Source organism: Pseudorasbora parva, chromosome 1 (genome assembly GCF_024679245.1).
Source record: "Pseudorasbora parva isolate DD20220531a chromosome 1, ASM2467924v1, whole genome shotgun sequence".
NCBI classification, from domain to species: domain Eukaryota; kingdom Metazoa; phylum Chordata; class Actinopteri; order Cypriniformes; family Gobionidae; genus Pseudorasbora; species Pseudorasbora parva.
In genome coordinates, this window is record NC_090172.1 from 47,713,210 (window position 1) to 47,733,539 (window position 20,330).

General features: G+C 37.4%; 1 protein-coding gene across 3 annotated transcripts in view; it reads right to left on the reverse strand.

Moving 5' to 3' along the window:
* The window catches only part of exoc6b (exocyst complex component 6B), a 123,423-nt gene that overhangs the window by 56,431 nt on the left and 46,662 nt on the right, over nt 1-20,330 (reverse strand). For 2 of the 3 annotated variants that reach the window (XM_067443497.1, XM_067443506.1), the window contains exons 8-15: nt 18,770-18,838; nt 12,012-12,095; nt 10,428-10,474; nt 9,751-9,871; nt 8,727-8,798; nt 8,307-8,404; nt 7,255-7,360; nt 6,435-6,544 (exon numbers count right to left, since the gene is read on the reverse strand). In XM_067443497.1, the coding sequence (XP_067299598.1) occupies nt 6,435-6,544; nt 7,255-7,360; nt 8,307-8,404; nt 8,727-8,798; nt 9,751-9,871; nt 10,428-10,474; nt 12,012-12,095; nt 18,770-18,838 (707 nt within the window). The remainder of the gene's footprint in view (nt 1-6,434; nt 6,545-7,254; nt 7,361-8,306; nt 8,405-8,726; nt 8,799-9,750; nt 9,872-10,427; nt 10,475-12,011; nt 12,096-18,769; nt 18,839-20,330) is intronic. The other variant, XM_067443512.1, reaches the window with a different exon arrangement.

The window sequence follows — 20,330 nt, forward strand, 5'->3', positions numbered from 1 at the left end:
TTTATATATGGAAAGGTTTCTAGTAGTTCTTAACTACAGAAAGGCCTGGCTTTAAATTTTACATTTTAAACTTTAAAGACTGAAAGCAAGGCATTGGTCTTTTGTGACGATCTGGAAACTGACATTGTCTGGATGAATCTGGATGAAGGCCTCTGGCTATTCCTCATTTTAAGAGGGAGGGGGCTGCAATACAGAAAGAGAAATTGTAGTCTGATTAAACACAGACGTTTTACTGGCATTTACGTTTGATTTATTCATCCATTCAACTCTCTCACTTATTCAGTGAAAATTAGGGTGGGGGTTTGGTCTGATAAACAATGATCTGAGAGAAACAGATGAGAAGGGAACCAACGGAGACTGAAAATGTCCAATTAACTTCACTGGAAAAAGAGAAACTAAACAGAAGAAGAACGCAAGACAGACACGGCTCCAATCGGTTATCACAGAATGTATGTTTATTAGCTATTCAACCATCACAAAGAGTAACGTTACAGCTTTTACTCAAGGGTAAGTTCAGGTTAATATGGTAAATGCACATTTGTAAAGCAGCTCTCAAGAGGGAGGTCTAAAGTTCGCCGGACATGCATTGGGGGAGTCGCATGCATTCCTGACGTCTGGTCTCCAGGCACCTGCACATGGACTTGAGCCCTGTACCTCCCCCTCTGACCACATCTCATCTCAATATTAGTGGAGGGAGACCACAAGGACTAATTGCCTCCGGTGGACTAGTCTGGGTAGTATGCAGAGCTGTTCCTTTGTGCCTTTGGTGTGCCAATCAAAGTTTTTCGTTACCAATAGCAACTGGCTTTTTTTTCCTCTATACCGTTCCATATATACACTACACACATACACAGCATCCTGAACTCACCATCTAGGACTTCTGGTTGAACGGCATCTGGCCGCGTCTTGCCCTCTTACTCAAATGCACTTGTGCTAATAGGGATCCATTTATACAAATATGTCAAATACAAAAAGATCCAGCGAGTCGAGCCATTATTTGACAGTATTCTTAAATTAGCTGTGTGCACGGGGGATTTTGGCTTGATCTGGAGCCCTTGGACCCCACACGCCGAGGCACGAACTCCTGCAACCACTGCCAAAAGAGGTTAAATGTTTATTGTTGAATTTTAACTGACATTTGAGCGTGGGGACCGGCCACGTTCTGGAAACCACATAGGACATAACTGGTGGATGTGAGGAGGCAATGAGTAGCCAAAGTCTTGATAGGGGTCCCAATAAAAGTGAGACAGCTTTCTTTGCCAAGTAACATACATACAGTATTATATGTGACATGGACACCTTTAAAACACAATGCAAATGCTAAATCCATAAAGGCTCCTTTTTGAGTACTATTCCCACAGTGTTTAAAAGCCAATGTTTGGATTTTACCACTAAGTAAGGGATCATTATACAAAAATATTTGACTGGCGAATGCCAAAACTGATCAGACAAAATCAGACATTCTAGAGAACTGTGCAATAAATTATTCTTGATTATGTTCTGTATATTTTTTCATCTAATTCAAGGGTGTATCATTTATAGTCGAGGACCAGATTGGACAAAATGATACCTTACTGTGTGCAGGCAAGTACATGGGGCTTAGGGATTTACTAATTTCACTTACCAGTGTGAAAAACTGTAGATTGACTAATTATCCAAAATTAGTAATTAGGGAGATTTAACCAAACAATTAATATTGACAAGAAAAAGAGAATACCAATGCTCTTGGCTGAATAATGTTATACTTAAAAGGTTTCATGAACTGGCTGTTTAAAAAAAAATACTGTTGTCTGAGGTCGACTAATGACGTTTGTGTGGTTTTTACATTCAAAAACATCATAACTAATAATTAATAGGCTATTTTCTACACTGATTTTGAGGCTCTCTCCTGAACGCTAGGTTTTGATGGGCGTGCCGCACTGGAGATTTGGAAGTAAACGCCCACGGCTAGGATTGGTTAAGATTTGCATATTTAATGAGCTTCAACTCCCCAGTTAGTTCAGTTCACATGAGGGAGGGATTGTTTTGAAAGGGGCAACCGGAATGATTCTCTCAACCACAGGGCTCGTAAACATCTTTATCAAACAAACACAATGATTTATTTCTCATCCACCCGCGATTGATTGGAATGTTATTTTTGTATTACTTGGCCTGCCCAATTGATGGATATAAGCGCGAACCACGGGCACGCAGATACACACAACGTGAACCGAACAACTCCATGAGTCAGTAGGCGGGGCAACGTGCTTATTATTCTGCAGAGGCGGTGTTTCATCAGGTGATGATGTAAAGATGTGCACACAATCGTTTCCTGGGCCTGGTGTCTATAAAAGCTTTTCTTTGACTAACAAGGAAGTTTTCAGCTCTGAAACTTACATGATATTCTTATATTAGCGTGACCTTTTATTTATCAAAAGCTCAAGGGAAAGTTGATTTCTCAATTCATCACCCCTTTAATAACCAATAATAACCTAATTCTGACACCAGTGTTCAAATATGGGGCTGACATCTTGGAGCTCGGGTCTGCGCAGCAGTGAAAACATGAAATTGAGACGCGATATTAAAATCCCGCCTAATCAATACATTTCTGTGAAAAAAACTGTTATGGAAATGTACCGAAAAATTTGCTCAGAGCAGCTGTCAATCTCAGCTGCCAATATAATGACACACTCCCATTTTATAGCATCAAATGACTAAAATCAAACTTATTTAAAGAACAAACACTTGAACTAACATCAGCATGATAAAAAAAAGCCTAAAATGACAGAAACCTTCTTTGAAAAAATGTATTTGAAGAGTAATTTGATTGTTTTGTTTTTCTATATCCCATTACATTTCATGGAGAGGTGGAATTTATGATATCCTATACTGCATCCAGTCACCTAGGGGCGATCGAGTCACTTTGGCTCACACAAGATACAGATGTAGAAGTCACATTAAAACCGCGGAGCAAACTTGTCAATCCATCTTGACACAGAGGAACAAAAACAGGTGAACTCTGACCAGTAAGTGCACAGTTTTAATCGTATGTGAGGCTTTGAAATGTTTCTTTATGAAAGCGAATTGAACCAAGAAGAAAATGTAACGTGACAATTTAAGTCCCTGTTTCGGAACAAAGCAAAATCTACAGGTCTGAAATACTCATATAATTAATAGAGGCAAATGTTTTTAGCATATTTTTTCCCCTTAAATCAGGACTGGACGAGGCAAAATACTTTGACACCTCTGACATAAACCAAGCAGTTACCCTCAATGTCCAGAGCAGCAACAGTCTCTACAGGATCTGGACAGTCTAGAAGAATTTAACATGCAAAGACTCCATCAGACAGGAAAAGGGGATTATTGCTCATTTAAAGTCACTCTTGCAGTGATTGTAGAAAGTATCTCCAAAAACAATACTATCACAGCACAGGTAGTCCCGGACAGGCAATCATTCTTTGAAATTAAGCCAATGAGCCAGGAAATGCATTCACTTAAGTCTTTTCTACTGTTATAATGGGCATTTTCTATTGGAACACTACACAAGCGACACTGTTAAGAGTGTCTGGTTGGCTAGACATTGTCTCAGACACTAATCACTAATGATGATAATGGAGTAGTACTTTGGTATGATGCAGGGTTCTACGTGTTCTGTCCTGAAACATGTTCCCTCATTTCCTCAGAAAACCTCTAAACTGCAACAACTACACAAACATGCACACAAGGATTAGGATACCCAACAGAGACATCCGCTTCTAAAGTAACCAGACCTGACGAGGCGCTCAAGGAAAGAGCCAGAGACAGGGAACATCAAACGATCACAATTGAGAGGACTCGTCTTAGTACATAGCCCAATCAGAAGGAGGCAGACGGAAATTTCAACGATAGCTCTACAGACAGTGACCTTTAGCCTCGGCCCCTTAACCTACTGTTCCGTTCAGCAGATTAGGAGAAGGGATGCGATATCAGATCACAACACAACGTGACTGAGGTCAAGGGGTGGTTGGAAGATGAATGCTTAAAAGATTTTGATACAAAACGTTGAAGGTTCAATCCTAAACAGAGGTGGCGCTGATGAGAGGAGGCAGAGTTAAGCACTTACATAAGGTAGTATGCAGTATGTAATGTATTATCTTAAGTGCACCACGGAAAAATAAATATTGGATAATAGTCTCAAAGATATGTCAAACTATATGTCCAACATAAAGACATGTTTAAAATAATTTGCAACATGAAGGCCCACGAAAAAAATGCTTTAACAATAACTATGTTAGTGTCCACACCCATGACCATAGCCAGCTATGAGGCCACCGAATTCCGGACATCTGTTTGGGCAGGATATTGGTGACAGGATACCACATCCAGTGAGACAAATGCAATGATCTTATCTGAAATAAACGGTATCAACACATAATAAACTGTAAAATAATAACACTAGTAAACAGAACTGTAGAACAAGTAGGTTAAAGAAGGAAATTTGCCAAATATGCAAACACTGGCCATGAAGAAGGCTATATATTTCAAAATATGCTAATTAAACTTATAGCCATGCTAAAACCATTCATACTGTAAGAGCACATATTATAAAGTTCTTATTAGGTATCCATACAGCAATGCTTATTAATAAAAATGATCACAGTAATTGTATTGTTGTGTCAAGAATAAACAAATAATACAAATGTCTATATTAAGAAATTGTGATGTAGAATGTGTAGAATGGCAAAAAGGGTCTAACAAAATACATTAGTATGTTTGTGCACATTTAGTAACACCCCACCCTTAACCTCACTAATTTTCAAACTCTGATTACAGCTATGTCCACATCAACAAACAATAAATGTTATTTTTAATCTAAATACGCTCTAAATATAAACTTTTTTTTCTAAACTATTGTTTAAATGTTTGGGGTTTATACGTTTTTTTAAATGTTTTCTTTATAGAACATACAGTAAAAACTATAACATATTGTCACATATTATTACCATTTAAAAATCAATTTCTAGTATTTGAATACATTTTAAAATGTAATTTATTAATGTGCTAGAGAAACAAAATGTTCAGAAGCCATTACTTCAGCCTTCATGTCACATTATCATTTATTTGATTAATAGAAAGTTTAAAAGAACAGCATCTATTTGAAATAGAAATGTGTCTTTAATGTCACGATCAATTTAATGTGTCCTAGCTAAATAAATACAAAAATTAACTTCTTTCAAAAAAAGATTTTTTTTAATGTGCTCTAACTCTAAGAGTATGCATTTCTAAAATGTAATGGTTACAGGTTTGTTTCTTGGTGTGAACGTGCCTTAAAGCTGCTGACCGTAACTTATTTTGTGTTCAAGATTTACAAAAATTATATAATGAGAATGTACGACATGAATCAATTTTCCAAACCAGGTTTTTGTCTTACCCTGAATAATCGTTGTCCACTTACAATACGTGTTTATATTGGGACTACTTCAGGGCAGACTGTAGGGTTCCGCTGCGGAGGAGCACAGTCCCTGTGTGACTCGCCAAACCTAGAGAAGTAGCTCCGGCTACAATGTTCTTCCACAAGACGCATGCAGTTCTGTTTATTAACCACTACAGTGCAAAAAGTTACGGACTGCAGCTTTAACTAATAATTGAATAACTAGATTACACTGGCGCAAGTTCATTCCCAAAGTCTGCTCCCTAAATACACTCTGAATCTCGCATTCAAAGAAAAATTGTGCCTGTTTGTTTTGCCCCCACCGAATGAAAACTGTTAAAATCACCACACTATTTAAGGCATTAATCATCTCCATAGCACAAAGTCAAACAAGTCAAGTTTAATACACAGGGTATCCTAAGTATTATGAACAATAATTTGCCATAAATTTACTCTGACATTAAACAACAGGTTGCTAAGCAGGTCTTTTATTGGGAAATCCCCACGTGCTGTTTTCACAACTGTTTGTTTAATACACTTGTGAAAAGGACTTCTCTTCTGAGAAATATCATAAAGGGAGATCATACCGAAACAACATTTCACAGAGCCATTTATTCTGTCCAACAGTCTGCAGACTGGGAATTCAGGGTAGGCCACACTAAACAGCTCGGCGCATCTGGCAACCTCATCAGTAATTCTAAGAACTCATAAACTGACCAGAGATCAGTCAACACTGGGAGAAATTCCTTGAAATAACACCCACTAGCACCAGCCACGCAATTAATTAGGAAAACACACAGAAACTGTTTGGTGCAGACAGAACTTCCTTTCTAAGGTTCAGCGGCTACTCTAGGGGATAGACAAAGACAATGGCGTGGGTTTAGTGATTTCATAACAGAAGAATGAAAGGTGAAACAAAAAGGCAGTTCAAAAATAGGTATGTAAACTGGCATCCAGGCAGCATGATTTGCTAATGAGAACATTTGGACGGAGGGGTTATATATGCAGGTGTGAAACAGATTAAAGTGTGTTTGCACGCTCGTACCTAAGGTGCAAGTCCTCCGAGTATTTCAGGCAGGCGTAGATAAATTCTTTGAGTTGTGAATATACTTTAGGCACAAATTCAGAAAATGGCAGCTTCTTCGGAAAAGGCATCTGTTTGTAAAGAAAAAATATATGAATATATGAGTAAATTAATAAAGAAAAAGAAAAATCACAGTACATAGAGCAGGTGTTCTGGAGGACAGAAATGTGAACTAAAGTACATTAATTATTCTTTAAATTTTTATTTGAGCTAAAAAGGGGACACTTCTGGTTTTTATGAAAACCTATCACATCTCTTTAAAAACCATGGTAATTTCACTTAAAAAATAAAACGTTTTTTAAAAGTCAAGAATTAAGATTTCTGTAATACAGACCCTGGGATGTACTTTAACAGCTGCCTTGCCTTGAGTACTTCCATTATAAGTGCTTTAAATAAGCTAAATCTGTGCTCGAAATAAAAAATATTGACAATTTGAAACCAATGCTGTCGATAGAGCGCACCAGGATTTTCCCTTTATAAAGAAAACCCAAAAACAACCTAACTGCATGAAAAAGAACAGCTGGAAGCACATGCATCACCAAGAATGGTAGCATCCTTTGATTACCGAAACAGTACTGGGCAGTAGTCCTTGTTGACGTCAAAGGGAGAATTCAAATGTATGGTTTAGTTCAAGTACTTCAGAGGATGCGCATGTTAGTAATCAACTTCTTGGACAGCAGGAGGATATTTATGCCTTGGTGGAGACTGGAGGGTGTGTAACTGAGGGAATCTTTGAGAAAAATCTCTAGGATAAAAGCTCTCTTATGTGTCTAATGCTCACCTTGTCGAGTTCTGGATCCTGGAAGGGGAATTGGCCTGCCATCCGCTGGTACTCCTCAGGGGACACCACGGGAATGGGGCTGTAGTTGTCCTGATCCAAGATTTGCCTAATCAACAAAATAAGTGTGAGGGGGGAAAGACCTGACTTCACAGATGAACTGATCCTAGGACAACAGCAGGATATTTAAGAAGACTAAATAATCTAAAAACCACTTACTGGACTCAGTGAGCAGTGTGTCTGTCTATGTGTATTTTTGTAACTCAGCCCTGGCTAACGTATACACACACACACAACACACCTCCTCGAATTCCTGTTCCCACAGTAAAGACATTCTGAGTCATTCAAAGACTCCAGAGCATCATTCTTTTATGAAGTGAGTCAAGTGTCTCTGACAGGGATCGTAAAACGACTCCAGCAAGGTTACAAAAACCTTTCCATGTCATCAGCTCTCAAGATTCAGCCGAACAAATCGTAACTATCCCCCTCCAAGGAGTCTTTATACATTTTTTTTCAACAACGAATTGACATTTTTTGGATTAAATGCTCTTTTAAAGGAACCCCAGCACAAAATAAAATATTTTTCCTTGAAGCAATATGATTTAGTCATAAGGGTGTAATTTGATCAGTGATTTTAGTTTATTAGTTTGGCCTGACAAAATTTCCCTGTCCTTCAACTGTCTTGTAATGCACAGCCTCTGCAAACATAAATCTCTGAGCATTACAGATATCAGATTCAGGCAATTTCATTTAAATGGCACTTTGATACAGAGCATTAAAAATGTATATTTCATTAAAAAAAAACTGTATGTATAGTACTAAGTAATTTCATTGCAGAACAGAACAAATGACGTACAGTAAACATAATCTGATATAAGTTGAACGCACCTTACATTTGGACATAACCCTATTAGTGTAATTCCTTCAGTATGGATTTCTCAAGGGTCATAAGGTGATAACCAAATCATCATTATCCTTACTTTAAAAGATAAAACAAGAGATTGTGATGAAGAAAATAGAGGAAAGGGAGACAGACAAAGAGAGGCAGAAAGCACCTGAAGGACTGGTTCCACTTTTTCAGCAGTATCTCCCCATATTGATCTCTCATTTCCAGCAACATGTCAAACAACTGGTTTACTGGAAAACCATAACCCTGCAGAGAGAGCGAGAGAGAGAGAGCGAGAGAGAGCGAGAGAGAGCGAGAGAAAGAATTATACACATCTTGAAAACAGGAAGCAATGTATGTGTCTGTCTGTGTGTGTGTCTGTCTGTGTGTGTGTGTGTGTGTGTGTGTGTGTGTGTGTGTGTGTGTGTGTGTGTGTGTGTGTGTGTGTGTGTGTGTGTGTGTGTGTGTGTGTGTGTTTTTACTTGAATAAAAAAAAAAAAAAAAAATTTTACAACCCTAGTTCTTAGACGTTATCCATATAAATAAGAGCACAACCGCTGCCTTGAAGTCTGGTACCATCCTATCTTACCTGCAGTGTGTCTGCAAACAGCACTATGAGATTCTTCAGATCTAAAACCAGGTCTGGATCAGTGCAATAAGACTACGGAGACACAAGACAGAGTGATGGATTACAGCAGAAACAGAGGCAGAAAAGGGATTTAGATTACTTGGTACAAATGCTAATATATTATATATATAATTACTTTTGTTCATCAAAGGTGCATACAATGAATCAGTAAAACAAACAAAAACTGCGGACAAAAAAGATTTTGATTTACAAAATGCTGTTCTTTTGACATTTCTAGTCCTAAACATTTTCAAAATGGAAAACAGATTCACAAAAATGTTCATGAAAAGAAGTTAATAAAAATCTTAAGATAAATAGTTCGTAAGAATGTTCCCAAGTGCTATTCTTAATAAGTTCTCAAATATTTTCTTAAAAAACATATTCAAATTTTCTTAGGCAGTTGAAGAGTCAGTTGAAGTTAAAGAGGCAGTTGAAGAGTCCCTGAATGAAACACCTCATAGAATGAAAAACACCTCAAAGCTAATTTTTTTACGTAGTTATCATAAGCATGCTAACTATTTTCGTTGTGACGGGAGATCAATGAAGAAATCACTCAATGTCATGCTTTTAATGCTCTGTGTAAAGTTACAATAGTTATTTTTAAAGAGCCTGTCTCAAGATGATGCACCAGTCTCTCATATTCATTTGCGCTCTATATTTTTGCACTCTCTCCAGAATGAATATGTCCTGTATCTCTGTGCTGCCGCCTCACTAGTTCTACCTTGAGTGAACGCATCATGTATGTACATTCACTCTAGTGATATAAAACCATTTGTGATAGTACAGTGTCTTCAAGTAAAGGTAAACATCTTATTTTACTAGAACACCAATATCCTAAAAACCCATCTGAAATTCCAGAGGGAAGTCATGGTGAATTAGCCTTCCAGGTCGGCCTTCAAATTGATGCCTCGACTGAACAGCTTTACTGCTTGTCTGTTGGCTTGTCTTGCTCAGTGTGTGTTGAGAGTGTAGCGTGCAGACATACTGAATGTGTACGCAAGGCTGCAATGGTCTTGGAAAGAGCCAGCTCCCACAATTCTTCTACGTAAGCCCTGTTTACCAGGCCCGGCGTTGTGTGCAAGATGTGGTCCTCCACTACAAAAAAACTATAGGATGTATACAAAGACATACAGGAAAAAAAAATCAATAAACAAATCAATGAATGTTAGAGAGGATATGAAAGACAATATCATTCGAAAAAATTCAATTGAACTACATATATCCCAGTAATATCCCAAATGGTCACACAGAAGCTTTCCTGTCCTCAAATACTCCAACATTCCTAAAATAATCCCAGACATCCCACTGTGTGAGTGCCCTGAACCTTTTTGTGCCATTTAGGATGTTTGCAAAAGACTCCATTCCAGACACCAGCCATCCCGATATTCCCATTCAGACACTCAAAACATCAATATGCCGCTCTACATCTCCAGAACTATAAATTTTAAAGCTCAGTGTTTTTCAGCAGCACTGGGATATAAAGAATCAGGAAGGGTCAGAGGAAGTAGAGCATTTGGCTAAAGGAAGGGTCTGAACGCTGTCGCTGAGCCAAAAAAAGATTCAGTTTTAATGCTCTCCTAAATTAAAAATGCACGTCATAAGCATGTATAATTGATTTTCAGATCATTTGGCCATTCAAAATAAAACGTGCACTGCACTTACCCAACAATTTGATTGAAGTAGCGCCTGTATCCCTCTAATGTTTCGTGCTGGAGACCAAAGGAGAGAGGAAGAAGAGTTTATGAACATCAGTCAATTTAGCAGTCTTACTATAACTGTTTTCTTTCTTTCTTTTTTTATTATTCATGAAATAAACTTTCATGAAAATTCATGATTTTTTTTTTCCTTTACTTATTTTTCATTATTTCTTTAAAAGAATGTTACCTCAATTACCTCAATAATACGTCATATTTTTTAACAAATAACAACATACCTGTGCAATCACATTCAGGAATACTTTAATATACATTAACAGTCAAGTTTGGGGTTGGTAAGATTTGTTTATGGTTTTGAAAAATCTCTTATGCTCACGGATTCAAAAATATAGTAAAACAGAACTTTTTTCAATTTTAATTTATTTTAAAACAGAATTTTCAGCATAATTTCTCCAGTCTTCAGTCACTTGATCAGAAATCCTTTCAATGTGCTGATTTGGTGGTCAAGAAATATTTTTTTCCTTATTATCAATGTTGAAAACAGCTGCTTAAAGGGTTAGTTCAACCAAAAATGAAATTTATGTCATTAATGACTCACCCTAATGTCGTTCCATACCTGTAAGACCGCCGTTCGTCTTAAGAACACAGTTTAAGATATTTTACATTTAGTCTGAGAGCGTATGCAAGTGTGTGCACACTTTACTGTCCACAAAAACTACGAATTTGAAAAAATCATGAATCAATAAGCTGATTCATAACCGGTCAAATCTTTATTTAAGGATTGAAAACAAACCAGGAAGAGAAGACAATGCTGAATAAAGTCGTAGTTTTTCTGGTTTTTGGACAAAAATGTATTTTCGATGCTTTAAGAGATTCTAATTAACTAACTGATGTCACATATGGACTACTTTGATGATGTTTTTATTCTCTTTCTGGACATGGACAGTAAAGTGTGCATAGACTGCATACGCTCTCGGAATAAATATAAAATATCTTAAACTGTGTTCTGAAGATGAACGGAGGTCTGGCGGGTGTGGAACGACATTAGGGTGAGTCATTAATGACATACATTTCATTGTTGGGTGAACTAACCCTTTAAAATAACTTAGTATTTTTGGGAAATGTGATGCATTTATTTGAAGATTATTTTTATAGAACGTACAAAAGGACAGAATTTATCTGAAACAAATCTTTTGTAACATTAAACATGTCTTTACATTCACTTTTGATCAATTAACATTTGTCCTTGCTGAATAAAATTATGAATGTTTTTTTTCTTTTGTATTTTGTAATGACATCAACATTAAGTTGCCCAGTAATGAAAAAAATTAAAAATAAAATGAAAATGTCCAATTCAGCTCTGCTACATATGAATTTTCAGGCACAAAAAAACTATACCTTGGTGTCTAGTTCCTTGTATGCATCCATGTCATCCAAGCATAAATCCGTAAGTTCTATAGCACTTACCATATTACTTACCACCTCACAGTTCCTACAAGTTTATAAAGTGATGTTAGTGATTGGGGTGGTGCAGTGAATATGACTGGAGGGTGTCAGACAAGGCATGTGCTCAGGCGGTGTAAGGGCATACCATGTTAGAGTGAGGCTGCAGCACAAGTCGGGCCTGTTTCCGCCGCTGCTTCCTGTAGTAGTTTTCAAACGTGTCCCGGGCACCCTGGGTAAGGCAGATACACATTCTAAGCACCTGAGTGAGAATATGGCTCTCAATTTGTGTAAACAGCTCTGTGACCAATGAGCATTAGTCATTTAAGACTTGAGTTTACACCAACGCTCAAGATGACCAGCAAGAGCGGGAAGGTGAAGACTGAGAGCACAGATTCCCACTTGTAGAGACTGAACGAAACATAAAAAAGCATATCAGGCACCCTCTCTTCTAATCTCATAGTACGACTCAGAATACAGTGCAGTAGAGGCTTGTGGTCTAAAAACAAAGGCCCTCATTCAGCGCTTAAAGACTTAACCCTTTTCCCAGAGTCCCAGAGCGCAGTTCCTGTCCACCTCACACAGACTGCTATATCAAAGCCTAAAAGGGCATGATACCAACACATGCACACACGTCCCAGTCAGAAAAGAGCGCAGAAACAACACAAACGCACAGAGCGACAGAGATAAAGACAGAAAACAGCGGCAGTACGGTGGGACTTATCACTACTCTGTCAAGTGCCTCTGAATTTATCTATGCAGAGCGGGTGACTGGAATGAAAGCATAATACAACAGGACAAGAGTTGACCACACAAAAACATTTTACAGTAAAATACTCTCAAATTGTTTTTTTCATGAACTCATGATTCATAATGCAGCTTTCTATTTTCTTGTATTGTTATGGTGGTTATTATTAGTACATTTTAAAGGAGCAGTTCACTTTAAAATTAAAATTACCCCATGATTTACTCACCCTCAAGCCATCCAAGGTTTATATGACTTTTTCTTTCTGATAAGCACAATCGGTGTTATATTAATGTCATATTAATAAATATCCTGATGCTTCCAAGCTTTATAACAGCATTGACGGGATCAATTGAGTTTGAAACTCAAAAAAGTACGTCCATCCATCATAAACATACTCCACACGGCTCCAAGGGGTTAATTAAAGCTTGGATGCCTCAGGATATTTTTTTAATATAACTCTGATTGTGTTTATCAGAAAGAAGAAATGTATACACCTAGGATGGCTTGAGGGTAGAGATGGACAGTAGTGAAGTATTTTTACTCTCCAAGTAATTTTTGTAAATATATGTACTTTGTGTTCTTCTTTAAAAAAAAATGAATTTACAACATTTCAAAACATAATATTGTACTTTTCTACGTATTTCTACGTTTCATATTGAATATAATTTCATACTTAATTACATACAAAATGTAATACTTTCTTACTAATTCAAAGTTTTACTTGAGTACAAGAGAGAAAGTACGATACAGTTAAAGTTAATATACAGTTGCAAAGTATGCAGGTACCAATATGCCATTCCGTGATAATGGAGTCATGATCACAGTGCTTTTTAAAATGAATTTCTGACAAATACTGTGATTTTTGTATTTATTAAGATTTATTTTTTAAGATCTAATCATAATGCAGGATGCATCCAATGCTAACTTTAATTGTGGTCAAAAAAATGCATTACAATGCATCTGTCACAGCTTTGGATAGGCCTTTATATCAGAGAGCTTCTAACGATTAAAATGTTGTCTAGGAAAAAGAGCATACTAGGCTACTACAACTTTGTTATTCAGCTGATGCTTCGATCTACAGCATACTTATTATGCCAGAGTCTTTAATAAGGGCACAATAGTGATACTGCAAATCTTGAGAGTTTGAACTTGCAATCATTCGGTTACCAAGCCCAAATAGATTACAACTAGGCTACACCACCCCAAGACCACCCAGATGTAATGATGTGTGGGGAAGAATATGGTTCGAGAAATAAGAATTGAAGGAGAAAAAAGCAGGCACAGAAATGGAAAATCATTATACAAATTTCAAATTACTTCAGAACAACCTTAAACCTTTAATAACAGCAGGGATCAAACAGTTACTCTGCTTTGACCACAAATCCTTCAAAGTACAATGAAAGACAGAAGTTTTAGTTTTAGAACAATTTAGTGAGGAACACGAAAAGAAAAGTATAAAGTAAGTTGCAACGAGACACACAAAAACCACTTTTTCCTCACAAAAAGTGCAGGGAAGTCTGATTCATTTTGCTAAGTTGGTACATTCATCAACTTATTTATTTTAAAAAATGGATTAAATGATTCATAACCACGCGCTTTGAATTATGAGCAGCTTAAAGTTTGACAGTCAGCAACAGTCCACAGTGCGGCAAAACGACTCCTGTACAATATACAGTCATTGATGACACACAGACTCTTTGGAGCAGGATGTATATTACCTCAGAATCCTTAAAAAGAAATTTTAAAGAAGGAAAGGGAAGGATGCTGTGTTCTGTGTGAAGGGAATTTAACTGAGTGTGTCCATCCTGTTGGCAATACAAACTCCTATGCGGTTACTAGACTGAGAAGAGCAGGTCTACCAAACGCAGTCTAAACCCAGTTAATCGTGTCCAAACGCTCTATCTCGAATCGATGTTCCTTAACCTAAACAGTCAAAATCAAATGGAGAACAGTGCCAAACACCGACTCTCATGGAAAGATTCATGCTATAGTTCAGCTGAACTTCCCTACACAGAGGTCTAGTGCTTCAGATGCCTGGGTGTGGTTCTCTGGGTCAAAGAAGTAGGATGGAGGCCTGCTCAGTGGTTCTCTTTCTCAAGGGTTTCCCGCTGCAGCTGGCCCATCACATCCAGTGTGTGTTTTTACTAATCTTAACACAGACCAGAACTGTCAGAGAACTGAGACACTGTTCAGACTTTGAGTTCCATCAGAAGCAAAGAGGAGGGGTTTGAGCTGGAAGTCAGTACAGGAGAGAAAAGCCAAGAGGAATAGAATAGAATAGAATAGAATAGAATAGAATAGAATAGAATAGAATAGAATAGAATAGAATAGAATAGAATAGAATAGAATAGAATAGAATAGAATAGAATAGAATAGAATAGAATAGAATAGAATAGAACAGAACAGAACAGAACAGAACAGAACAGAACAGAGCACTACACTGTAAATAAAAATTTAGGTCTCCAAGTCAAGTGACTGCTCACATCTAAATTTGTGAGTTAGCAGAATTGAATTTCTGTGATTAAATTGCATCAATTCACAGAATTTCAATTCAGCCAGCTGAAAAATTTAGATGTGAGCAGTCACTTGAAAATTTTACAATTGGGAGACTTTTTTTTTTAAAGTGTACAGTTCAAAACTTTGGGGTTGGTAAGTTTTAACAGAACGTTTGTGAAAGATGCTCACCAAGGCTGCATTTTACAGTGTTATGTAACATATTTGATCAAAATACAGTAAAAACATGACTGTGAAATATTACAATTTGAAATAACTTTTATTTTAGTATATTAAGTGTATTTTATATGAAATATTATTTTATTTATATTTCTAAGCCGCATTTTTAGCAACCATTACGGTCACATGATCCTTTAGAAATCATTCTAATAACATTTATTATTATGAGCAATGTTGATTATTAATAATTCTTTTGAAAACCATGAAACATTTATTTTAGGATTCTTTGATGAACAGACAGTTTAAATGAGCAGCATTTGTTTGAAGAAGAAAAAAATCATAACATTATAAAAGTATTAATTTCACATTTGATCAATGCTTGAAAAACAACCTTGCTAAATCAAAGTTATTTAAAAAACTGTACTGACCCCAAACTGTTAAACAGTACTGTATATCGGGAAAACATTGGGAGTATTTTTTTTTCATTATTTGTTTGTTTTTATCTGATGTTTTGAGATTGCTAGAAAAAAATCAGAGTACTGTATAATCTTTTATACTAGAAAATGTTTTTAATAAATCATCTAAATATCACCTTTTATACATGTACAAATTTCATGTCTATGCTACATCAATCAATACATTATATAAAAGAAATATGGAGCAAACAGGGGTAAGAGCACAAAGTGACTCACCAGCATGTGATCTCTGACACAGTAGCACTACTAAAGCGCAATGTCTGCACTTGAGGTCATACTGGTTTTAAAGAAAAAATGTCAATTCATTTTGGCTGTTCTGGAAATGTAAAACAATAAGAGTGTAGGGTAAGTGCAAGACCTTAAGGCAGAGAGGTCACACTTTCAACAGTTAAACTCAAGTATCACGCTTCCTCTTTTCTCTGCTTTCTATTCTATTGCAGTGTGCTGTTCTCTTTTAATTCCACCACTCCAGAGGGATAATCCTTTTCCTCTGTCCGTTTGAACTTTATTTTCTTGAGATTCATAAAAATGTCAATTGTTTGATGGCAGTATGAAGAAAAACTTAAAACACATTGTCTTCCATTGAAGGTTTTCAGCCAAACTTGACAAAAGGCTGTGCCCTCCAATGGGCACTTTGACCTCCCTCTTGTCCTGTTCTCTTTCACCATCCTTGTTCTTTCCATCCCTCAGCTTGACTTTCTAACCAGAGTTTTAACTTCCTTTCCCTCCACAGCAGCTCCACACTTATAGTTCCAGGCCTACACAGCCATACTGTCTCACACACGTGCAAAACAAAAAAAGGGCTGAGGGACACTGTGGCCGGGTCACAACCCCTGCTATGAAGGAAACCCAGGTGAACCCACTCAGAGTCTCCTGCTATCTGGAGTGCAGCCAGCTCAGGAGTCAGAGCAGAACCAAAAAAGCACTATTGTACATCTACAGGACCAGTCACAAACAAATTCTATATTTGACCCTCCCTTCATACGTGTTTCTCTGTCCCTCTCACTCTTTACAGTAGCGCGTAGCGGTGTTTACATGATGTTTGTTTAAATTATCTGGAGTGATGTCACACTAAGGCCAATTGGCATATAAACATACAACAGTCTCAACAACTTCCTTCCTGTAGGGCGTTCAGGACACTGAATATACAGTGAATGGGAAGTATCTGCCATAGGCGCATTGAAACACTGCGTACATGAGTGCACTGAACGTTTAAACAAAAAAAAACAAAAAAGTCGTTCAGGGACATATAAAGTGCAATTCTGATTGTTTTTGTATAAGTAAGCAGTGTGATTTCCCAGGGTCTGAGGTGACTCGAGGGTCACCAGGGAAAGGAAACAAAAACTTGAACATTCCTCTTTTAAAAAGAAATCATTTGTTTGCTTTTTTTCCTATAACCCCAAAACAGTGTGTGTGCCTCCCGTCTATAACTCCCTGGTCACTTTCAAACAACTCTCGTCCTTTACTTTTCCTCCCTTTCCTTTGCGTCCTCAGACGGCTCCTAAGCCTGGTCTCCAGAGCAGCTTCGGACTGGTCAAAAAAAGGGCAAGATATGAACTCTAAAAGCTTCCTCTCTATCCCAAACTCCCAGCATGCCATTCTCACCAGCTTCCATTACAAAGACTATTGTAGTAATGACAGTCCATCTGCTTGCACATGAAATTTACAGGCCGGAAGGGTCATAAAAGTGACATTCCACCAACTCAAACAATTCAAGAGTCTTCATGAGGAGCTGTCAGCACGTACACTCCGAAAACAAACACGTGCATACTCGTGTAAAAAAAAATAAAACAGACATACCCACCCAGAACACGTAGACCTACAACACATTCTTGATCATATTTTGAAGCTACAAGCAAATAAAGCGAATTTAAAGACTTTTGACTCCATAAATACGTGTCTAGCAAGTTAATAGTAAATAAATTAACACTGATGCATTTAAGAAGTGTTTTTCATTACTTGTGACTGCGTCAAATGAAATATTTGTTTGTGCAGGAAACATTCCAGGGTACTTTTGGGTGGAGAACTTGCTGGTAAACTATGGAGTCGTTTCCACTGGCGTATTTCCACAGAGTCATCAACAAACAACTGGTGCTAGCCGCTTAGTTTCAAAATGACCTGCCAGCATGGATTAACAGATACACTTATTAAAAAAAGAGATATAAATCAATGTAGGGATGCATGATTTAGAAAAAAATATTGCGATTATTTTGACAAATACTACTATAAACATTTATTAAGATATTACGGCCATTAAACATTCACAATGAAAGTAATTTGCCAGGGTCAACAAGAACTACACATGTGAAAGTGCTCTTTTTGCCTTCACATTGAGGTATGTTTTAACCATTGGGATTTAAAAAAAATCACGTAATCATGCAGCTATACTCTGCAACAAATTTAAAAAAAAGTATACATCATCATTCATAGGTTTGGGGTTGGTAAAAGAAGTCTCTCTAAAGGCTGAACTTATTTGAACAAAAAAAAAAAACAGCAAAATCGGTAAAAACAAAAACAAAAAGCAAAAACTGTTTTCTATTACAATGTTTTTTTTTTAAATATTCTCATATGCTGATTTTGTGCTCTAGAAACATTTCTTATTATCAACATTGAAAACAGTTGGAAACAGTGATACTTTTTTAAGGATTATTTGATGAATAGAAAGTTCAAAAGAGCAATATTTATTTGACATAGGATTTTTTTGTAACAAGACTTACTTTTGATAAAAAAATATATGCATTCTTGCTGAAATTAAGTATTTATTTATTTCCCCGAAAATCCTTTTTACTGGCCCCAAACTTCTGAACAGTAGTGTAAAACCTAAAATATACACACATTTTCATGAACATATGCTAAAACACACAAGACATACTCTCCCTGAGAATTACACATTGCCAAAAAAGACCTTGGGGAACAAAGCGAGGGTTATGTGTAAGCGTGAGGGCCAACATAAAGATCACATTCTGATTAAAAATATCAAATCGGAAATAAAACAGACCGCAAACTCACCAATACAGTGTAGATGTGTAAACAGCGATACACAGGAGAGAAGTCCACCAAGTCCTGCGCACCAGGAATCTGCAATATAATACAAATCAGTGAGAGACACATCACCTATACAGAGAAGCAGCACTAAAGCTGTAAGCCAATAGGGAAATAGGGAAAGTCAACTAGAAATTATTTTGAATTTAAAGGTCTCGAAAAATGTATGTAGTTTAATAGTTTTTATCCAGATTTAATATTACATTCTCTTTATTTCCCTTTGACTTGAGCCACCCTTGACCTTACCAGTATAGGAAAGACTCCCCCCCCCAAAGTATAGTGCAAAATGGCCAACAAAACAATACCACCTTTGATCTGGTGCCCACAAATTAGCAACCAGGGAAATTCAAAACCGAGTACTTCGTGGCACCACCAACAATAACCCAGAGAATGTGGAAAAAACAATTCGGTCTTGATGCACCACTGGGACAGTGCTGGAAATGTCTGCCCGGTTCAAGGATGGCGTGTTGACACCAACATACTCCCCTACAAAGAGTTTACAGACAGGACAAAGGAGCACAAGGGGACATCGCTCAGGTGGCAAAGGGTCTTTAAACGGGCACTGATCTGCATCTTTGAATACGACCGTTTCTCAGGAAGCCCCTGAGCACCGAGATTTAAGCAGATTAAAGCCTGGCACAAGCAGTGCTTCTCAAACAGGAGCCAGTAGAGGAAAACATGATGACGCACAAACTGATTGAAGCATGGACGGAAGGGAAGGGGGAAAGGTCAAACAAGAGGGCAAAAAGCATTAACCTTACCAGGGTCAGTTGAAGGTAAGATTTTCACTTATTATGGAACTATTGTGGAAATTTTGATGCTGATCAAACAGACTTCAAAATAGCATAGTTAATGTGCAACCATCATGGAATAGGATAAGACGTTGGGAAAAGATGTAGACAATTTAGTCAAAAATTACATTAATGTTTATTTAACAAGTACATGTTGTTAGCTGCTTTGATACGAAAGTTTCAGCTTAGCATAACGCAAAAAGAAAACAAAAGTCCTTCACCAGTGCTTTGGTACAAACACAGCAAGTGTCAATCTTGCGTCGTTTCAGTTGGAGCCAGGGAAAACACTATGTCAAAACAAGCGAAGTAGTCACACGGCACAAACAACGCTCATCTGAGCATGTCAAAATAAAATCAACGTGAACTGCAGAACGAACGCTGACTGTCTTGACTGTGTCAGCCTAATTTGTCTCCCAGGAACTAAGTGAGGATCATCTTTTCGCTCCATGCTGGTAGCTACAGCTGGGGAGCACGTCTTGCATGCTCCACACGTCTCACATTGCTGCCTCAGAGGAGCAGGGCAGCCCTAATGACACTAAACGACTGCAGAGCTGAGACGCTCCATTAAGAAAGGGAGGAGATCCTGGACTGGGCAAGCGGCCCAACAGCAAGTCCATGGGGATATTAAAGTAAAGGAGGAGAAAGGGACTGATGGAGAGGGATGGAAACGGAGACAGTGAAACTGGGAGTTAGAGTCAATATTCAGAAATGGTTCCATTAAAAAAAAGTTTTCATTT